Here is a 19,207-nt window from a genome sequence, read left to right on the forward strand (position 1 = left end):
TAGCGCATCCACTGCTGAAAGAAAAATGCCTTAAACCTGTCAAGCTTCTTTTTTTTTTCTATTTGGCTTGTCTTTTTGCATTTGTGGTTCAATTACATTCAGCTGCCTTAGAAATGTATATAGATCACTTTAGGTTCTTTGCCATTTTAAATAAGAAAGAGAAGAGAGAAACATTGTCCTTACTGTCTTGCTGGCTAGTGCACCGGAACCCAGAAGAGCAACAGGCGACAGCTCGTGTGGCCAGAGAATGGCCCTGGGGCAATGGCCGGCCTGCCGGCAAAGAGGGCTCAGTATCATCTGTGGCATACATGCCATAGGTTCACCATCATGGTTCTATGGTGTATCTTTATTTATATTTGTAATATTGTTATATCACTGACAGGCATAGTTAGTGGATCTTAATAGAAAACAAAACTAATGACAAGCTTATTGCTTGTTGCATACTTCATTTTTTATTTGAATATACAAAGAGAATACATAAAAAATAGAGTAGATTTTTCTAAAAAGTCAGCAGGTTTTAAAGCCATAAATGTACAATTTTATAAGTCACTAGAGCTCTTCTGGGGCATAATCCATATTGAAGAAAGTTTTTAAGTATTAGAGATTTTAACAAACTTAACCTCTACTTATATATATATAGTAATATGTCTACTTTGGAAGATGTAGAGCCAAGGTGGCGCAGTGGTTAAATGCAGCACTGCAGGCTACTGCTAGATCAGCAGGTCAGCGGTTCAAATCTCACCGGCTCAGGGTTGACTCAGCCTTCCATCCTTCCGAGGTGGGTAAAATGAGGACCCAGATTGTTGGGGGCAATATGCTGACTCTCTGTAAACCGCTTAGAGAGGCCTGAAAGGCCTATGAAGCGGTATATAAGTCTACTGCTATTGCTATTGCTAAAATGTTTCAAATAATTCTACCATTTCCAATTTAGTATAGTGTATCATGAAGAGGGAATGGCAAATCATTTCTGAAATCTTAACGAAATTGCAGGGACCAGGCAGCTGCCAAGAGTCAAGACCGACTCAAAGGCACAAACAACAAAGCAAAATTTCAAATTGTATAGGAACTGTTGTTGTATAGTTAAATCAGTTAAACGTCAAGTACTTAATATTTGTTGAACTGAGCTATCAGTTTCCTAGTGATCTTTGTTTCATTAATGCAGGTAAAAGGGGGAGAATATTTGCATTCTAACAATCACAAATTATATTTGGAAATGAGATTTATTCCAGTATGTCGAGCAATCCATTCAAAATAGAGTGCCACTTTTGTATAAAGACCAGGCTGTCCCCTTTCACCACAGGTTTCACGTCTGCCCACAATACCCCAAAGATATCCCACATTGTTAGAGTCAAAGCAAACCAAAGGTCCTCCTGAATCACCTTTACAGGCATCTACAGAACCATCATCTGTACCTGAAATAAGAAAAACAAAAAGAGTTCCCTATGAACATTCTTCACTGAAAACATACTACTATACTTATGCATTATATTACTTGTATGCTATTATTTTTAATCTAAAGTATTTGTAATTCATTCGGTTAAACGATTATCCCTCAGTTTATTATTTTATTTTACTTATTTTAGTATTTTTTATATTTACATCTGGTCTTTTCTCCAGGAGTTCAAGGTATACACACAAGATTCCTTGTTCCTGTTTTTGCCACAACCAACCATTTTCTGAGGTATTGAGAGATTGTGATTGAACTGATAGCAATTAATTCAACATCAGCGTTAATCTTCTATGGCTGAGGTAAACTTGAACTCAGATCTCAAATCCCTAGTTCAATATGTGAACCTTTATTCTTTACTGGCTTTTAATACTGAATTAAAACAACGTCAATCTGGAAGAAAACCTAAAGTACAAAAAACGTGTGGTCCCAGATTTGGATGGATGTGGCCAATGAAATTCTTCCTCAAACAATGTTTCAATTACCTATCCATAATTGGTTTGTGATGGCTGGAAAGAAATGCATTCTAAATTGAGATGATATATTTAATATTGAAATTTTTGATCAAAGACCAACATTTGATGGCCCATTCTATCTACCAGCTCAGGTAATGGTGTCAGAATAGAGGTAAGAATGATTCATTTCATGCTCACCGGCACATTCCATTCCTTTGAAATATCGATTCTTGTAGATTTCTGAACAGTTATCCATTAGATTAACATAACCCCACTTAAGAACAATTTGCTTTTTAGATGCTAAAGAAGAAATGGGAAAGAGTCAGATAAATCAATACCAAAGCTTAATTACAAAAAGATTTCTAGTAGGTTGTCAAATCTTTCTAATGTTTTAAAATCCAAATTGACTTTATTGATCCAATTATTTTTGTGACAAATAATTAATTACATTTTTAAGAAATCATGCATGTCTTCTTTCAAAATGTATACATTGTGGGGCATTTTTCAAATCCTATTTAAGAATATTGCATTTTTGCCCATTTTTTTCCAAGATGTTGAAAGTTAAGTGAGATAGTTGTTAAATGAACATGTGGGCTGTTAAATGGAGCATGGGTGCTTCAGGGGTGAGCCAAGGCCTACCCCATCCCTTATTATCCCCTTTTCCACTCTCCACCCCTTGGGGTCCCCACAGCCCTTGTGCCTGCCTTCCCCCCACACCAGGTCCCTGCAGACATTCCCTCTTTTCACCAGGTTGCTTCTGATGAAAGAAATATCCTTCTGGGTTCGGCTCCAAGTGGGGGAAAAGACACTAGAACATGGAGGCTGCTTGGAGAGATGGTTTATTGGTGGACAGGACTACATGGCTTGAGTCCTGAACAGAAAAGGTGATCACATGCTTCAATGTTGGTGGAGAAAAGAGAAGGGAGGCCTGAGATGCTGAGTCCCTGGTTTTATACCTCTCTGGCCTTTGATCTTGTATTCTGATTGGTTGTCGGACTCCCATGGGGCCTTACAGGGGCAACTATCTAGGCTGGGTTTTGAATCCAGGTTTGGTTGAGTTCTCAGATGCCATGTGGTGAGTTAGGTAAAAGGGCCAATATTATCATGCCTTAATCCCATCCCCCTGGAGCTGAAGTGGAGAAGCCTTTGTTATGTAAAGGGACTAGCTTGGCTTTCTTAATGGCCCATTGACAAAGGGGGGATGGGCAGGAACCTACAGGCAGCTATTCTGTCTTTTAAAACATCTTTCTTTCTTTTCACATCCAGAGAAATATTCTGCCTTTTCAATATTTCCTAGGATATTTCATTTTTCTGGGAGAGGGCTGGGTGATAACTTCCTACACTTCCTTTGGCCTCTTCCCTGTCATCCATTGCACACTTATAATTAGAAGATCTCCAGAGCTCTGGCACTTTCCACAGTTCTGTGCAGACTGCATTAGGAATGCAGAATAGTATGGTCTGTCCCTGGGCCATGTGGCAGTCTCTGGGAAACGGATGTCATTTTGACATGCCAGGAATAAGTGGCCTGTCCTCTTTCCCCAACATGAGGTCCGAAGATCTTCAGAAAGTAAATGGGGGATGGGCAGGCCCAAAATGAGATTGTGGGGAGGGGGGGAGGCAGGGGAGCCATTACAACATCCGTGCTAAAGGTTGTAAGAGCAGCCATAACTTCAAAATATGGTCATAAGTAGCTTTTTGGGTGGGGGGGTGTCTGTCATAACTTCAAACAGTGGCAAGATGTTAAGTAAAGACTACCTGTACCTAGCAATTTTTTATTTATTTAAAACAATTATCAAACCACCCATTTTATATCAAACTCTGGATGATTCCTAATCAACAATTACATTATGAATAAAAGGGCCTTCCGTTGCTTTATGTCATCAAATGGAACCTAGATAGCCACTGAGGTTTAGATAGAACATATTCAGTCTAAAGAAAACAGTTTTATAATCTCACCAAATAGTAAGCATTAATTACCTTCACCAAGTCCCCAGCCAGATACTTTACACTGTTGACCGCCTCTGAACATATATTGTGACCAGGGAATGCATAGTGGCACAGTATCAGGTGGAGAACATGGAGTCCCTTTGTTTTTGGTTCTCATCTCCAGCAAAGCAATATCATTTTCATACGTTTCAGAGTTATAGTTCTCATGTATGATCATGTTCTTTAAAGAATATGTTTCTATCCTGGTAATGTACTTTATTGAGTCTAACATCCCAGTCCAAATCCTATAAATTTGAAGATGGCTCCTCCTAGCAAAAAGAAAAAGGAAAAAAAAGAGAAGAGAAATATTGTTAAAGGTATAACTTGATAGGAAAGTAAATTTGGCTCCAATTAGATTTCAAGTTGATTAAGGAGCAAAGTGTTTTATATATTTATTTTCAGTGGTAGGAATTAGCTGGTTCGTACCAGTTCAGCGAACCGGTAGCTCTGATAATCAGCTGAGAGTGAACCGGTTCGCTCCTACGATTATGTTGGCCCACCCATCTGCCCTTGCACTTTTTTTTTTTATAATTTTATTTTTTATTACATAGACAACATAATCACATAACAATAGAAAAAAAAACAAAGGGAAAAGGAGAGGGAAAAAAAACGGGGGAAAAAAACCATCATCCCATACAATATGTCATTTGATCACAGGTGCATCCGTACTACGTTTCCCCCCATACACACATCCCGTATCTCTCTGTTGTATATTTAATACACACCACAATAACCTAGGGTTTAAGAAAAAAAAAAGGGGGAAAAGACAAAAAAGAAAAAAAAAACCATCATCACATGCAGCATGTCATTTGGTTACAAGTGTTTTAACACCCGCATCTTCAAATAATATTTACCGGCCCTTGCACTTTACTTACCACGCCTCAATTGTGTTACTCTCCAAAAAGTAATGTGGAAGGGAGGTTTTGGTAAAACTGCGCATGTGTGCACAGCAATCTCCAAATTGGTTATTAAACTGGGAGGATCCCACCACTGGTTATTTTCCACTTTTAGTGACATACATTACCCAATTGATAGGAAGGCAGATTCTTAATAAACATTAAAGAAAATCCCTCACAATAGGAATACCTCGATCATAGATTCAATTAGACAAAGTTTTGGTGAGCTCTGTCTGCTGAATGTATTGAAGCGGACCCTACATGGGGTTCTACTAGGAGTAATTACTGTAATTTGGATTCCTGAACCAAGCAGCAGAGTCAATGGTGTGAATATTCTACCCTTTTCAACTTCATGAATCTAGGATGTTATAAGTATTTTTATCGATGTTTCTAACATTCATTAGAGAGTTTGTATTTAGTTACTTCTGAGGCACTACCAGAGCACTCAATGCTCAGAGGTGGGGAATGATTTGTCTTATATGAATTGCGGACTTCAACTTGCTGAACTACTGAGCTAGCCATGCTGGCTCAGGAATTGTGGGAGTTGAAGTCCACAATTCATAAATGAGCCATCATTCCCCATCCCTGCTCTAGGGGAATGTGTATGTAGTTAAGCATTTGTACACAGATGCTTTAAACAGAAGCACCTATGCCTATGTCTCTACTTGTCTAATCCCACAAGCACTATATAGACTAGAATAGAATAACAGAGTTGGAAGGGACCTTGGAGGTCTTCTAGTCTAACCTCCTGCTTAGGCAGGAAACCTACACCACTTCAGACAAATGGTTATCCAACATCATCTTAAAAACTTTCACTGTTGGAGCATTCATAACTTCTGGAGGTAAGTTGTTCCACTGATTAATTGTTCTGTCAGGAAATTTTTCCTTAGTTCTAAGTTGGTTCTCTCCTTGTTTAGTTTCCACCCATTGCTTCTTGTTCTACCCTCAGGTGCTTTGGAAAATAGCTTGACTCCTCCTTCTTTGTGGCAACATCTGAGATATCGAGACACTGCTATCATGTCTCCCCTAGTCCGGCTTTTCATTAAACTAGACATACTCAGTTCCTGCAACCATTCTTCATATGGTTTAGCCTCCAGTCCCCTGATCATCTTTCTTGCTCTTCTCTGCACTCTTTCTAGAGTCTCAACATCTCAACATATACTGAACTTTGAGATGGCTTTCCTACCTCTATCCCACCATTCAAGCACAACTCTACATAATCCAAAAGACCTTGGAAATAGGTCCACAAGGTAAAACCAAATACCAACAGACATATCTCTGTAAAATAGTGGGCAAAGTGAAGAGACAGGACGTTGATTCAGGCAAATTAACAGTTCTTAATTCGGTAAAACAAGTAGGACCCAGCAACTTACCAGTTTGATAGCTCTCCCTTTTATAGGGAGCTGTCAGACGGCTCAACATATGAGATTTAACCTTTTTTCGGACCTAATATTTAACACCTTCTTCCTCACAAACATATGTTACAAGTAGAATTTGATCCTCTATTATTATATTTCCAGAACCACATAACTTTGAATAGATTTCTTTAGGAAACTTTTATAACTAACAATAGTTGGGCTGTTACAGTTTCAATGTACGATTTTATTTGAAGTTCCTGTTTTCTTTTAATTGTCACTACAAGAATGTCCCAATGAGCTTAATGTAAAACTTTAAAGAGTTATAACAATACAAAAGGTCTCCTACTGAACACAGTGTGCAGCGGTCAAAACCCAACAGCCTCCAATGTACGTCCCACCACAGTCCACTGTTTGCCCTTTGCTTCTAATGGCCACTTGCCAGGGAAATTCAAGCTATTAAAAAGGGAGAAAGAGACCAAAGAAAATCAATGTAGCTATCTGGATTATTATGGATACATTTTTAAAAACCCGAACAGTTTTTGATAAAATTTACATAAATACACAGCAAGCTCTTACTGTTTTATCCATTGGTGGATTTATTTAATATACAGAGACAGCAAAATGTGTAGAATAAATAGCAATTCTCCAAATATTACAGAACATTAATTTACTTGTGATGTCCATTCTGGCTCTCTATTTTAGAGAAAGAGAGAAGGGAGAAATAAGAAAGCAGGATTGAAAGTATAACAGCAACTTGACTTTGTTTTTTTCTTTTCTTTTGAAAACATTTTACTTCTTATCTAAGAAGCTTCTTCAGCTCTGACAGAATAGTGGGGGATGGAGGGATTTTTATTCCTTGCAGACAACTTATAACGACTCTCTAAAAGGATGCAAATTACAAGTTGTCTCCTGAAAAAGCCCCTTTGGGACAACCATGACCAGGATGACTGAGAATCTCTAAAAACTTTTATAACATGAAAATTAACTCCTCATTATAGTCTCCAGATTTTCTCTTTTTGAACAATCATTAGATTAGAGGTACTCCTCAATTTATGAACACAACTAAGCTCAAAATTTCCCTTGCTAAGAGAGACAGTGAGGGAGTTTTGCCCCATTTTACAACTTTTCTCGCCACAGTTGTTAAGTTAGTTCAATAGTTGTTAAGTGAACCTGGCTTCCCCATTGACTTTGCTTGTAAAAAGGTTGCAAAAGGTGATCACATGACCCAGGGACACTGCAACCATAATAAAACATGCCAGTTGCTAACCATTCAAAGTTTGATCACATAACCGTGGGGATACTGTATGTGGGAAAAAGAGTCATAAGTCATTTTTTTCATTGCCATTGTAATTTTGACTGGTTGCTAAATGAATAGCTGTAAGGACTGCCTGTATTGCAGAAGTGGTACTCAGAAGGTTCTGACCAGTTCTGAAGAACCGGAAGCAGAAATTTTGAGTAGTTCGGAGAACCGGTAAATACCACCTCTCACTGGCCCCGCCCCATCTATTCTCTGCCTCCTGAGTCCCAGCTGCAGTAACCCTTCCTGGGGTGGGGAGGGAATGAAGATTTTACAGTATCCTTCCTCTGCCATGCCCACCATGCCACGCCACGCCCACCAAGCCACATCCACAGAACTGGTAGTAAAATTTTTTGAATCCGACCACTGCTGCATTGCACCCAATTAGTATACTATTTATGCATTCTTATCAATGTTAGCGTTTAACCAAATGCCACCTTTTGCATTTACCGGTTGTGCAGTAAATCCACCAATGATTCTCTTCCGACGGATAACTGTGTGATCGCTAATGCCACAGGATATTACTGGAAGCAAAGTCTTTATCCTTTTTCTTTCTTTAATAAAACAAAAAAGCAGTGTCATAATATTCATAGGCTAAGGTTTTTTAATGCCTTTATTATTAAAGATTTAATATTAGCTATTTCTATATATATATATATTTTACTTTTAGAGAATTATTATCCCAGATGTCCATTGAAAATCAATATGGTAAGATTCTAATGACAAGTGTAAAATTTAAGTTATGTTCAGAGCCACTTTAAAAATGGATGATATTTTAGTTTAGCAAATTGCTTTATATTCAACTGATGTATATAACCATACTTAAATATTGTCACATCCCTAGAATTTACAAATGTGAAAAAAGAGAAGATTGTTTTTAAATATGAGGTTTTATAGTAATTTATCTACACGTTTACCTTCATCCATGGACTCTCTAACTTGATTTGATTCTTCTGCACGAAAATAAAAACATTACAATTGAGTTGAAAGTACTGTAAAAGAAATGTCCCTATATAAATATATATAGGCAGGTTTTGTCATATTCGGGTCTTTTCCCATGTAAGATTGAGAGTATCTTGGCGACATTTTGACGAGGTCACACTCATTATCTTCAGGCCGGTGCCTGAAAATGGCAGCTCCGATCACCCTTGGCTCGCACAAATATGAAGCCTAAGGCACCAGCCTGATGATGATGAGTGTGACCTTGTTGAAACGTCGCCAAGAGACTCTCAATCTTACACGGGAAAAAACCCAAACATGCCAAAACCTGCATACCTGTACCTGTGAAAATCTATGAAAACACATACACACACTATATATATACCCGTCCACACATTATCAAGATGAAGAGTGAGAGGAGGAATTCTGGTGTTGAACTCCACAAATCTTAAAGCTGTCAAGTTTGAACACCCCTGGGGTTTTTTTCTAAAGGGTTAGGGGTGCAAGGATCTTGTAACTTGACAGCTTTAAGACTTGCATGCGTCAAATGCCAGAGTTTCTGAACCAACATTTTGGTTGCTAAGCAAGAGCGTTGTTAAGTGAGTTTCACCAAATTTTACAAGTTGGCCATGTCCACCCAGTCACATGACTGCCAAGCCACTCCTACTCGGTCACATGGCTGGTAAGCCACTCCCACCCAGTCACATGACTGCCAAGCCACTCTCACCCTGTCACATGGCTGGCAAGCCACTCCCACAAAGCAGGCCACATCTACAGAAGAGTTTCTAAAAAAATTTGAAACCCACCACTGAGACAAGAGGGTCTTCACGCAAGAGATCACCAGGCAGGGAGGGAGGGAGGCTTTGTACTGTTTGACATTATAATAATATAATAAGCTGTCCCTTCGAGTCAGTTTAGATTGTAAATCAAATTTAGAAAGCTTTGACTGCCAAAGAAAATTGCTTCTGTCTCTTTAAGTGAAGGATCAGATGAAAGAATGCATCTACAGATGAGGCCCTGGGAGTCCGAGGAAGGGGCATATATTGAGATAGGACCTAGATGTGGGTAAAATGGGCATGAGAGTGAGGAGTATGACTTCTGAAAACTATTTACTCTTTTCTTCATTTCTTTGCCTTAAAATATAATATCAAACGGTTTTTATCCCTTTTGCTTTTCTACTGTAATAGGGGATTTGCAATACAGGCTTGCTAACAGTTGCCAATACTTGATATATTGAGGGGGCCTGCTGTAGGAAGAGGGTAGTGGTGGGATTCAAAAATTTTTACTACCTGTTGTGTGGGCATGGCATGGTGGGCGTGGCATCAGTGGTGGGTTGCTCGCAGTTTGGCCCAGTTCAGCTGAACCGGTAGTAACAGCGGTGGGGGCCCCTGCCCACCAGGGCAAGTGCGTGCGCACGCGAGCTTAAACTTGTAGTAAAAATATTTGCAACCCATCATTGCATGGCATGGCTTGGTGGGTGTGGTTTGGTGGTCGTGGCAGGGAAAGGATACTGTAAATTGACATAAATTGTTTAAATTGAACAATTACTTGTTAACATTAAACTGTCCCATTTATGTGGCTTTCATGGGCTTTTGGGTGTTTAATAATTAGTGGTTCATCTCCACATGCACATAAAATCTGTTTTAAAAAACCTAAAAGTAAAGTAGTGGATTAAGACTGCAGCAGAATATCATTGGCTGCAGATTGTTACTAGGATTGCACTAGACTAGAGGTTCACATAATTAAATATCTCCTTGTGTAGAATTTCAATACCTCCTTTGGGTCCCTATTAGTTTTTCAGCACATTCAGCCAGATCACCTAAGAATCTAAGGCCGGGATGGTGAACCTATGGCACGCGTGCCACAGGTGGCACGCGGAGCCATTTGTCAGGGCATATAAGGCATTGCCCTGTCAGCTGGTCAGCATGCATGCCTTTTTAAAAGGCATTTTTCGCCCTTCCCAGGCTCCAGAGGCTTTATAGGAGTCTGGGGAAGGTGAAAAGAGCCTCCCCCACTCCCCGGAGGCTTCATGAACTTCCCTGAAGCCTCTGGAGCACAAAAAAATGGCCCTATGGGCAAACTGGAAGTTCAGGAACGGACTTCTGTTTTGCTCGGAGGGTCGTTTTGAGCGCTCTGGAGGCTTCAGGGAAGCCTCCTGAAGATCCCTGAAGCCTTCTGAGGGCTCCAGGGGAGGTGGGGGGGCTGTTTTCACCCTCCCCTAGCTTCTTTAAAGCCCTTGGAGCCTGGGGAGGGCGAAAAAAAGCATGCAAAAAATGGGGGGGGGGGTGCCTGTAGTATGTGCATGTGCACTGGGGGGGATTCGTGCATTTCATTATGGGTGTGGCACGCCCACACACGACCTCCCTGCGCTACCCCCACTTATGGCATGTGAGCCAAAAATGGTTCGCCATCGCTGCTCTTAGGTGAACAGTAAAGCATATGAAGTTAATGCAGACCTGTTTTTGCCTAGCTATTGATATGTTCACCTTTAAAACACAAGAAGCATAAATACAACCTCCCAATTTACCTTACAAAGCAGACAATGAAAATACCCAAAATTATAAAATGATGATATTAGTAAGATACCTTTATAGTCTACATTTAATTTTTTTCTCTGGCCAAATTTATCTTTCTTGTTTCTTTCTATTTCTATTGAAGTAGAATAATAGTTAACATTTACGGTAGGTGAAATTCTTATTATTTGTCTTTTAAATCTTATTTAACACCAAAGTATAGTGTCAAAAATATCACCTTTAAAAGTAGAGAAAGAAAATTATTGTATAATTAACTAATAAACAATTATTGTATGCAACAAAATTCATAAAGTTATTTTTGTGGTATAAAAAGAATATGGAACTCAAAGCCAAAATCTCCACTGCACTATTATTCATAGAAGCTAAAAAAAAAACTGCTATTATTTGCCATCCAGATTTTTGCAGCCCATATATGGAAGCCCTTGTTTAACATCTAATTTTATTATTATTGCATATTAAATTTATTTCATATGTCATTTTCAACATATCCACAACTCCTTTTCAAATCAAGATTCTCAAGATACAACTTATTAAAATTATTCAGAGTAATTATTCCCCCAGACAAAAAGCCAGACAACAATCACTTTGTTTCCATCCCTACTAAGTGAGTTCCAGCAAAGAGCTGAGATGACAAATAGCAATAGCAATAGCAGTTAGACTTATATACCGCTTCATAGGGCTTTCAGCCCTCTCTAAGCAGTTTACAGAGTCGGCATATTGCCGCCACAATCTGGATCCTCATTTTACCCACCTCGGAAGGATGGAAGGCTGAGTCAACCCTGAGCCAGTGAGATTTGAACCGCCGAACTGCAGAACTAGCAGTCATCTGAAGTGGCTGCAGTACTGCCCCCTAACCACTGCGCCACCTCGGCTCTTAGAGACAATCCCATTTAAGACTAAATAAATAAATAAATAGAGGAATAAAAACATACAAAGAATTTTACCTTCTTTAGCTCTTCCAGTTTTATCACCTAATGAAAATAAACACGAATACAAATAAATGATTTAAAATATTAAAAGGTGCATTTTTATGCACAATTACATATTCAGACTATGACATGAAGTGAACCAGCTTGTTTCAACCAACCTTATAAAATTAGGCTCATAAAACTCACTTTTAAAAAAAGTGATTGTATTCATTCCAAGTAAAATCCATATCATATTAAAATGAATAATATACCATCCTTGTGTAATCAAGTTTTCTCCAAACAAAGAAATCTTTGTCGGGTTTTCTTGATCAGTTCTGCATACTTTCAGCCACCATTGCCCTTGAGGAGTTAAGCAATTTGGACACAGAGAGAAAAAAAAACTCCACTTGTATAAACCAGAGATTTGGAATTGCTAAACTATGAGATTTCTCTGGCCCACTTGCTTCATTACTGGTGATTCCACTGACTTTCACCTGTGCCATGTCCTTCCCTTGGGAGCTATTTGGAGGACAAGGAGAAACCTGATGGATGCCCATTGGGATATCATTCTTCCAGAAAGACTGACTATACACATTTAGTCTTTGACTTACGACCACAATTGAGCTCAAAAATTCTCTAGCTAAGTGAGACATTTGTTAAGTGGGTTCTGCCCCATTTTACAACTTTTCTTGCCACAGCTCTTAAGTGGATCATTGCAGTTGTTCAGTTAGTAACTCAGTTGTTAAGTGAATCTGGCTCCCCCATTGACTTTCCTTGTCAGAAGGTGATCACATGACCCTGGGACATTTCAGCTGTCATAAGTATGAGTCAGTTGCTAAGCATCTGAATTTTGATCACATCACCGTAGAGATGCTACAGTGGTCGTAAGAGTGAAAAATGGTGATGTCACTTTTTTCAGTGCTGGTGTAACTTTGAATGGTCACTAAATGAACTGTTGTAAGTGGAGGAGTACATGTACATCAGGGGTAGGTTCCTGCCAGTTCTAACCTCTTCTATAGAAGAGGTTCCACAAATCTACAGTGCCGTTTAGAACCGGTTCCAGCTCCCTCCCCCCGCCCGTCCGCACATCATCAAGATGAAGAGTGAGAGGAGGAATTCTGGGAGTTGAAGTCCACAAGTCTTAAGGCTGTCAAGTTTGAACACCCCTGGTGTTTTTTTCCTAAAGGGGTTAGGGGTGCAAGGGTCTTGTAACTTGACAGCTTTAAGACTTCTGTGCTTCAAATGTCAGAGTTTCTGAGCCAACATTTTGGTTGCTAAGCAAGAGCATTGTTAAGTGAGTTTCAGCACATTTTACGTTGGCCATGCCCTCCCAGTCACATGGCCGGCAAGCCACTCCCACAAAACAGGCCACACCCACAGTAGAGGTTCTAAAAAAATTTGAAACCCACCACTGCTGTACATCCTACATTGCCTAGTAGAGAATATACATACGTTGTTTAGGATGGAATGTTTTTCTGAGCTTGTTTTTTTTCCTGTTGACATTTGCAAAACAGATAATGAAAAACAACCAAGCTCAGTGAATACCAAGAACCCAACCGTAACCCTGCCTTACCAATGACAAAATGTACTTTGGCCTTGTCAGCTGGGAAAATGTAAGGTGGTCCCTGCCAGTTTGTGGCATAAGCTTTTCCCATTGTGGAAAGGAATTCTTTGAAATCAGTTCAGCCGTTCTCTCATTCCAGATCATACAAAGTTTTGAAATCAACTAACTCCATCCAGCCATTTCATCCGATTCACTCTTTTTCCAGTGAGGGAAATGGGGATTAGATGAAACATGTTACAAAGCAGGTGTTCCCCTTGCCCTTCTTCTAAGGAAATGCATAAAACCAAGAAGGAAGGCTTCAAAGCGAAAGCCTTGCCCTTTGATCTCATTCAGCTCTTCAACCAATCTTGTTTGACATCTCAGTTGTAAATCAGATTGATAATCAGATCATTTCCAGACTGTCATTAACATATTTTATGCTTATCATATTCACCCAACTGGAATCCAGCTATTGAGCTGTGGTGGCACTGGTTAGAATGCAGTACTGCAGTCTCTGCCATACATGCCCACTTGATGTGGCATATGCGGGAGACACATGTGTGCATGCCCGGGGGCGGAGTGCATGCACGGGAGGTGCTCGCATTGCAATTTGGGGCTTTGCACATCATCCTTGCGCCCTGTTTTGAGCCTCGAAAGCCTCCTGCACAAGCCTGGAAGCCAAAAATAGTTGGAGGGACAGGTCCATGCGCAGGGAAGAGCAGGTTGTCATGCACGGATGCATGGGGCGGGGTCATGTGTGCATGCATGGGGTGGTGTACAAAAGGGGGGTCGCACACGCATTGTATTATGGGAGACGGCACACGCTTTGGCACGGGATGACAAAAAGGTTAGCCGTCACTGCTCTATGCTAGTTTTAAATAGCAATAATAGCAGATTCCAACCTGATATCTGAAACTTATTCAAGTGCTTATATCCATGGGGGAAATGACGGTTTTAACCTAGCCATAAATAATTTTAGAAAGCAATGCTTACAATTGTGTTCGTCTTCTCCTGTTAGGCAATCCAGTTCATTATTACACACGTAGCTGCTTGGAATACACACATCTGAGTTACAATGGAAAGCTTTCTTATTGCAGGCTATTGGAAAAGAAATAATTATATAATAAGTAAGATTTTGTTAAAAGTTATGCTAAGCACTGTGCAATAAATACATGTGTTTATATAGAATAGATACATGTAGAAAAGGAACATACCTTTGCAACATAATTCATCACTTGAATCGCCACAGTCATTCATCCCATCACATGTTCTAGTTAAATCGATGCATTTTCCATTGACACAGCGGAATTCTCTGGCGTTACAGCCTGACAAGTTGAATTTTTAAAAAACCAATTGTTAATCATGGTGTGGCTTATAGGACAGAAGAGAAGATTGAACTCATTGACAATAATCAGCAGTGGGTTTCACATTTTGTTTCCACCGGTTTGCCGCGTGCATGCACACTCACTTTGCGGGCACATGCACCCCTTCCATGCATACACCCAGACTTCTGCGCATGTGCTTTGCTTTTACACGTGCCTTCTGCACATGCACGTGGCCTCAAAAATGTGCCTAAATGGGACGGCATAGAGTAGGGACAGGTTGGGCAGGTGAGCGGCCCCACTCGCTATTTCCGCTACCAGTTTGGGAGAACTGGTCTGAACCAGCTGAATACCACCTCTGACCTATTCTAATTGAATCCATGACGATTCAGTCACACCCTACTCAGGCCAGATCATTGCAGTGGCTACATAATGCTGATTGTCTCTTGAAAGGAGGATAACTAAATCAAGACAAGAGACTAAAAGAGAACATGCCTCGGTAGGACACTGAAAATCAGTATTTTGCATTATATTTTATTGCAGACTACGTTTTTCTCTAATTTATAATTGTAATATCAGAAATGGCTAGTTACTTACACTATATAGTTTACCAACCTCTGTATTCTGCACTGCATGCCACCTTAGCCAACTTCCCAGTGGTCAAACTCATTCTCCGTAAACCACACTCAGCCAGCCTGGTCTCCATTCCTCTACAGGTTGGTTTAAGGCATTGAAGTGACACCTGGTTTTCGTCTGGCTCAATAGCTTCTGTCCTATCAGCTCCTCTGTACAATTCAGCAAAAAAAATAAAAAAAAAATCAAACATATTCAAATGTGTATTCTAATTTCAGCATTCTGAAATTAGATGAATCACTTAGTTAATTAGCTTTTACTTTTCCACCTGAGAAACAATACATCTATTATTGATCATTATCTATGATTTAGGGCATTTATCTTATTTTAAGATTATCTTATATCACAGGGTGGGGAAAAAGAACAGTGGGAGTAAAAGTAATGTTTTCCCCAAAGTAAAATTACCATGAATTTAAATGAAACCTTATCCCCAGAGGTAGACAGAAAAATGATATGCTCAGGGAAAAAGAGCAGGGGGGAGATGAGGAAGGAAGTTCAAAGGAAGAAATAGTGCCCTGGGGAATGAAAAACAGAGAAAGAGAAGAATAGAGCTGGAGAAAGAAGGTGCACAAAAAGATAACTGTGAAAAGAAAGAAAGAAAGAATATCTTTAGACATTAACAGCAACAAAGCAGCAGAGAAAGCAGAGATATGTGCTTTCGAAGTAAAAAAATGCAGCACAATTTTTTTTACGTTGAGCCCTTGTTATTCTCTGAGTTTTGTTGTTTCCTGGCAGGTATTTTATTACCCAACTAGGTAACATGATCAGTGCCATTGATGTTAGTAACTAGGTAATGGAATGTTTGCCAACAAATAATCAAGTTCATAGTGCACCAAGCATTCTGAAATTCAGTAGTGAGCTATGGATATTCTCTTCTTTGGGATTTTAGTTTTTGGTTGTATTAATAGTTTCTTCCATAAATCAGAAATAAAGAATCACTTCTTCCTCATTCACCTTCATTGCAATGAATTATTTGAAAGCAAAATTATTGAATCAAATAAAATAAGTGCTTTCCTCTTCTGAGCTGTAAAGGAACAGGTATGTGATTGCTACAATTTTTTTTCCCAAGTTGTGGATTACATATGAATTTAATTACACATTTTTGCTCTGGTCTCATCCCTTTTTTCCTGACCATTCCAACTTTTGAATATTGGCCTCATTGCATCACACAAAACTGAATGAGGGTCTTGGTCCCACAAAGTTTGCCGATGCTACTTGAATTAAAGAGACTGAAATTTTATACATAGATGATATTGTCAAACTCAAGGCTCGGGAGCTGGAGCCGGCTCATGGGGTGCTTAGATCTGGCCCACAGGGCTGCCCTGAAAACAGTGAAGGACCAGCCTGTGGTGCTTCTGCCAGTGAAAACAAAGCTCAGGAGGATTGCATGAGGCCCTCCTGAGGTCCATTTTTGCTGGCAGAGGGTTGCAGGAGGCCATCGCAGCCTAAAACAGAGCTCACGAGGGCTGCGGGGGGCGCTCCCAACTCTGTTTTCACTGGCAGAGAGTTGCAGGAGGCCATCACAGCCAAAAACATAGCTTGGGAGCCTGTCTTCACTGGCAGAGCACTTCAGCAACCACAAACGCCCCAACATAAATGACACTGAGCTGGCCACGTCCTCCCCAGCCCCCCCCAGGTCAAACACAACCCTGATAAAGCCATCAATGAAATCAAGTTTGGCACCCCTGTATTAGAGAATCTTACCTAGCAAAACCAAGATGTCTGCAGATCACGTTGGCTTCATTGATGGTTAATCCTTTCCCACATATGTATGATGTCTCTGAGTTGCTCAGTTCAACCTGAACAATTCCTTCTGAGCTTGTATATATATGACTGAAAAGGATATTAAAACGATCTAGAAAACACAGCAAAATCTATTAATAAATCTGTTTCTGAACCTTACAAAAGACAGAGATCGATTTTATAACTATAAACTGGCTAATCTACAGCAGTAAAACACAAATGGTTCAATAAAAGAACTTGTTATATAAATATCTACAAAAATATACATTTGTCAAAAAATAATGCCACTAGAATATTTTTTTAAAAAAATATGAGTTTAATAGAACTTTCTTCTGATTGTCAAGAGTAGACACTCCTCCAATTCATTTTAGTAGCCCACTTCTCACAATCCTATTCTTCTTTGAGTCATTTATGAAAGAAAACCAGACATAGGAAAGGGAAATACATAGTAATCTCTAGAATTTGGCCCAAAGTGAACCAGAATTACTCAAAGTACCTATCATCGTCAAAATATTTCCATATTGCATTTCAGTCTTAAAGATTGTCTCCTCCTACTAGTGATAGCTGAAAAAGCAAAAAAAAAAGTCTTTTTTTTACCTCCAGGGTTACAACTGCCCCTGTTCATAAATTTGGTGAATTTTTGGCGACACTCGTAACTTTTTAGTTGACAGTAAGTTTGGAAGCTCCTTCTGACATTGGAACAAACTGAAGTGCCATTTTTGGGGCACTGGTAAGGTATTTTACACTGGCAGGTTCCTGCTATACATGTTTGCCAAGGCTCACAAAAAACTTTCTCACAAGATCGCTCTGTGTAATTGTTCTTCACACATTCCTCTATCAAGAAATTCTCTGGCTAGGAAAAAGAGCAGAAAACACAAATTATGAAATTAACTCATTCCCTTAAGATTTTTAAATATATACTTCACAGGAGGTGTATTCACTGCTTAAAATACTCCTTAAAATATAGGAAGGAAAGTATCTCAACCACAATTTAATTAAAATAAAAGCTTACCCCTTGTGCAAAAGCATGATGTGACAGGTATAGTATAAACAAAAGAACTGGTCCTTGTCTCATGATGAAGAAAAATCTGCACACCCAGAACAGATTCTTGCTCTCAAATCCTCTCTTTGTTGCCTGTGTTTAATTTTTAACTATAAACAAATATTTAAAATATAATGCTGAAATCAGTGCAAGTCCCTCTCTACTGTGGTAGTTCTAGAATTCCCGACTCTTTTGAAAAGGTTCTTCTACTCAGTTTCACCCTAAGTCCAAGAAAAGGCTGTTATAAAAAGTAATATAAAGAAAATGCCTAGTACAAATGCACTATTTTGTGCTTAATCCTTCAAATCCAGCCTCAACACTTTCAGTTTTCCACAGAGCACTTCCTCTATGTGCCTCTGTAGAACAGTCCTAATACATCAATCATGATTGGCTGTTATTTGCATAATAAACAGTAAATTTACATCAGGATTATGTTGGTCAGTTGCTCAAATTCTTGGAATAGAAAGGTGTGATAGAAAGGAGAGAAATGCAAGTAAGTTCTTCCTTATGTTGGAGATGAAGAAATAATGCAGAATAGTACAAAATACAAATCAAGTTATGAAACCATGGAATATTAAGCAATTTGATTAGAATCTCAAGGTTCCAAATAGCATCCAAAATTAAATCAGAGTCCAAGGCAAAGTATTGCTCAATTTATTAAAAGAGCCATGTTGGCACATTTGGGAAAACCCGAATCTGAAAGCTTCCTGGTTTTCCCCACCCAGTTGAACATTCAAGATCTTGCCCAGCACCCTCATGTCCATCACATGGTCCAAACTTCCACTGCCATGCGGGTAGTTCCACCCATCCAGTTCCGGTCAGGTGTAGAGACAAAGATGACCTTGGATTCTAGAAAATAATTTTATTTTGGCTACATTGTTGCAGAATATCAGGAGACTAGGACTGCGAGATCAAGACAAGCTTTATTTGGCCAAATGGCTCAGACAGTGTAAACCCACATTTGATGTCTGAGCGAGGTTCTTAGGGAGATGTGTGTTCTTATAACTTCCTCAAAACAGCTAACACGGAAATATCTTAAAACATTTCTATTGGCTAATCAGATTATATTGTGCTGCCCTTTCATGTCTAGGCTGCAGTTGGCAT

General features: G+C 39.4%; 1 protein-coding gene across 2 annotated transcripts; it reads right to left on the reverse strand.

Moving 5' to 3' along the window:
* Positions 1–892: 892 nt before the first annotated feature.
* On the reverse strand, positions 893–18,422 carry LOC116512983 (complement factor I-like). Of its 2 annotated transcripts, XM_032223687.1 has the most exons (13): positions 18,074–18,421; positions 17,659–17,914; positions 17,023–17,173; positions 15,301–15,470; positions 14,578–14,688; positions 14,357–14,461; positions 11,857–11,883; positions 8,357–8,392; positions 7,890–7,993; positions 6,489–6,595; positions 3,880–4,157; positions 2,101–2,202; positions 893–1,412 (listed from the first exon to the last, which is right to left on the reverse strand). In XM_032223687.1, the coding sequence occupies exons 1-13, from the start codon at positions 18,134–18,136 to the stop codon at positions 1,195–1,197; spliced, it is 1,728 nt and encodes a 575-aa protein (XP_032079578.1). In that variant the 5' UTR covers positions 18,137–18,421; the 3' UTR covers positions 893–1,194. The 2 variants fall into 2 exon arrangements, with proteins under 2 accessions (XP_032079578.1, XP_032079579.1); XM_032223688.1 differs by lacking the exon at positions 8,357–8,392 and having other exon boundaries at positions 18,074–18,422.
* Between the last annotated feature and the right edge of the window lie 785 nt (positions 18,423–19,207).

Source organism: Thamnophis elegans, chromosome 9 (genome assembly GCF_009769535.1).
Source record: "Thamnophis elegans isolate rThaEle1 chromosome 9, rThaEle1.pri, whole genome shotgun sequence".
Taxonomy (NCBI): domain Eukaryota; kingdom Metazoa; phylum Chordata; class Lepidosauria; order Squamata; family Colubridae; genus Thamnophis; species Thamnophis elegans.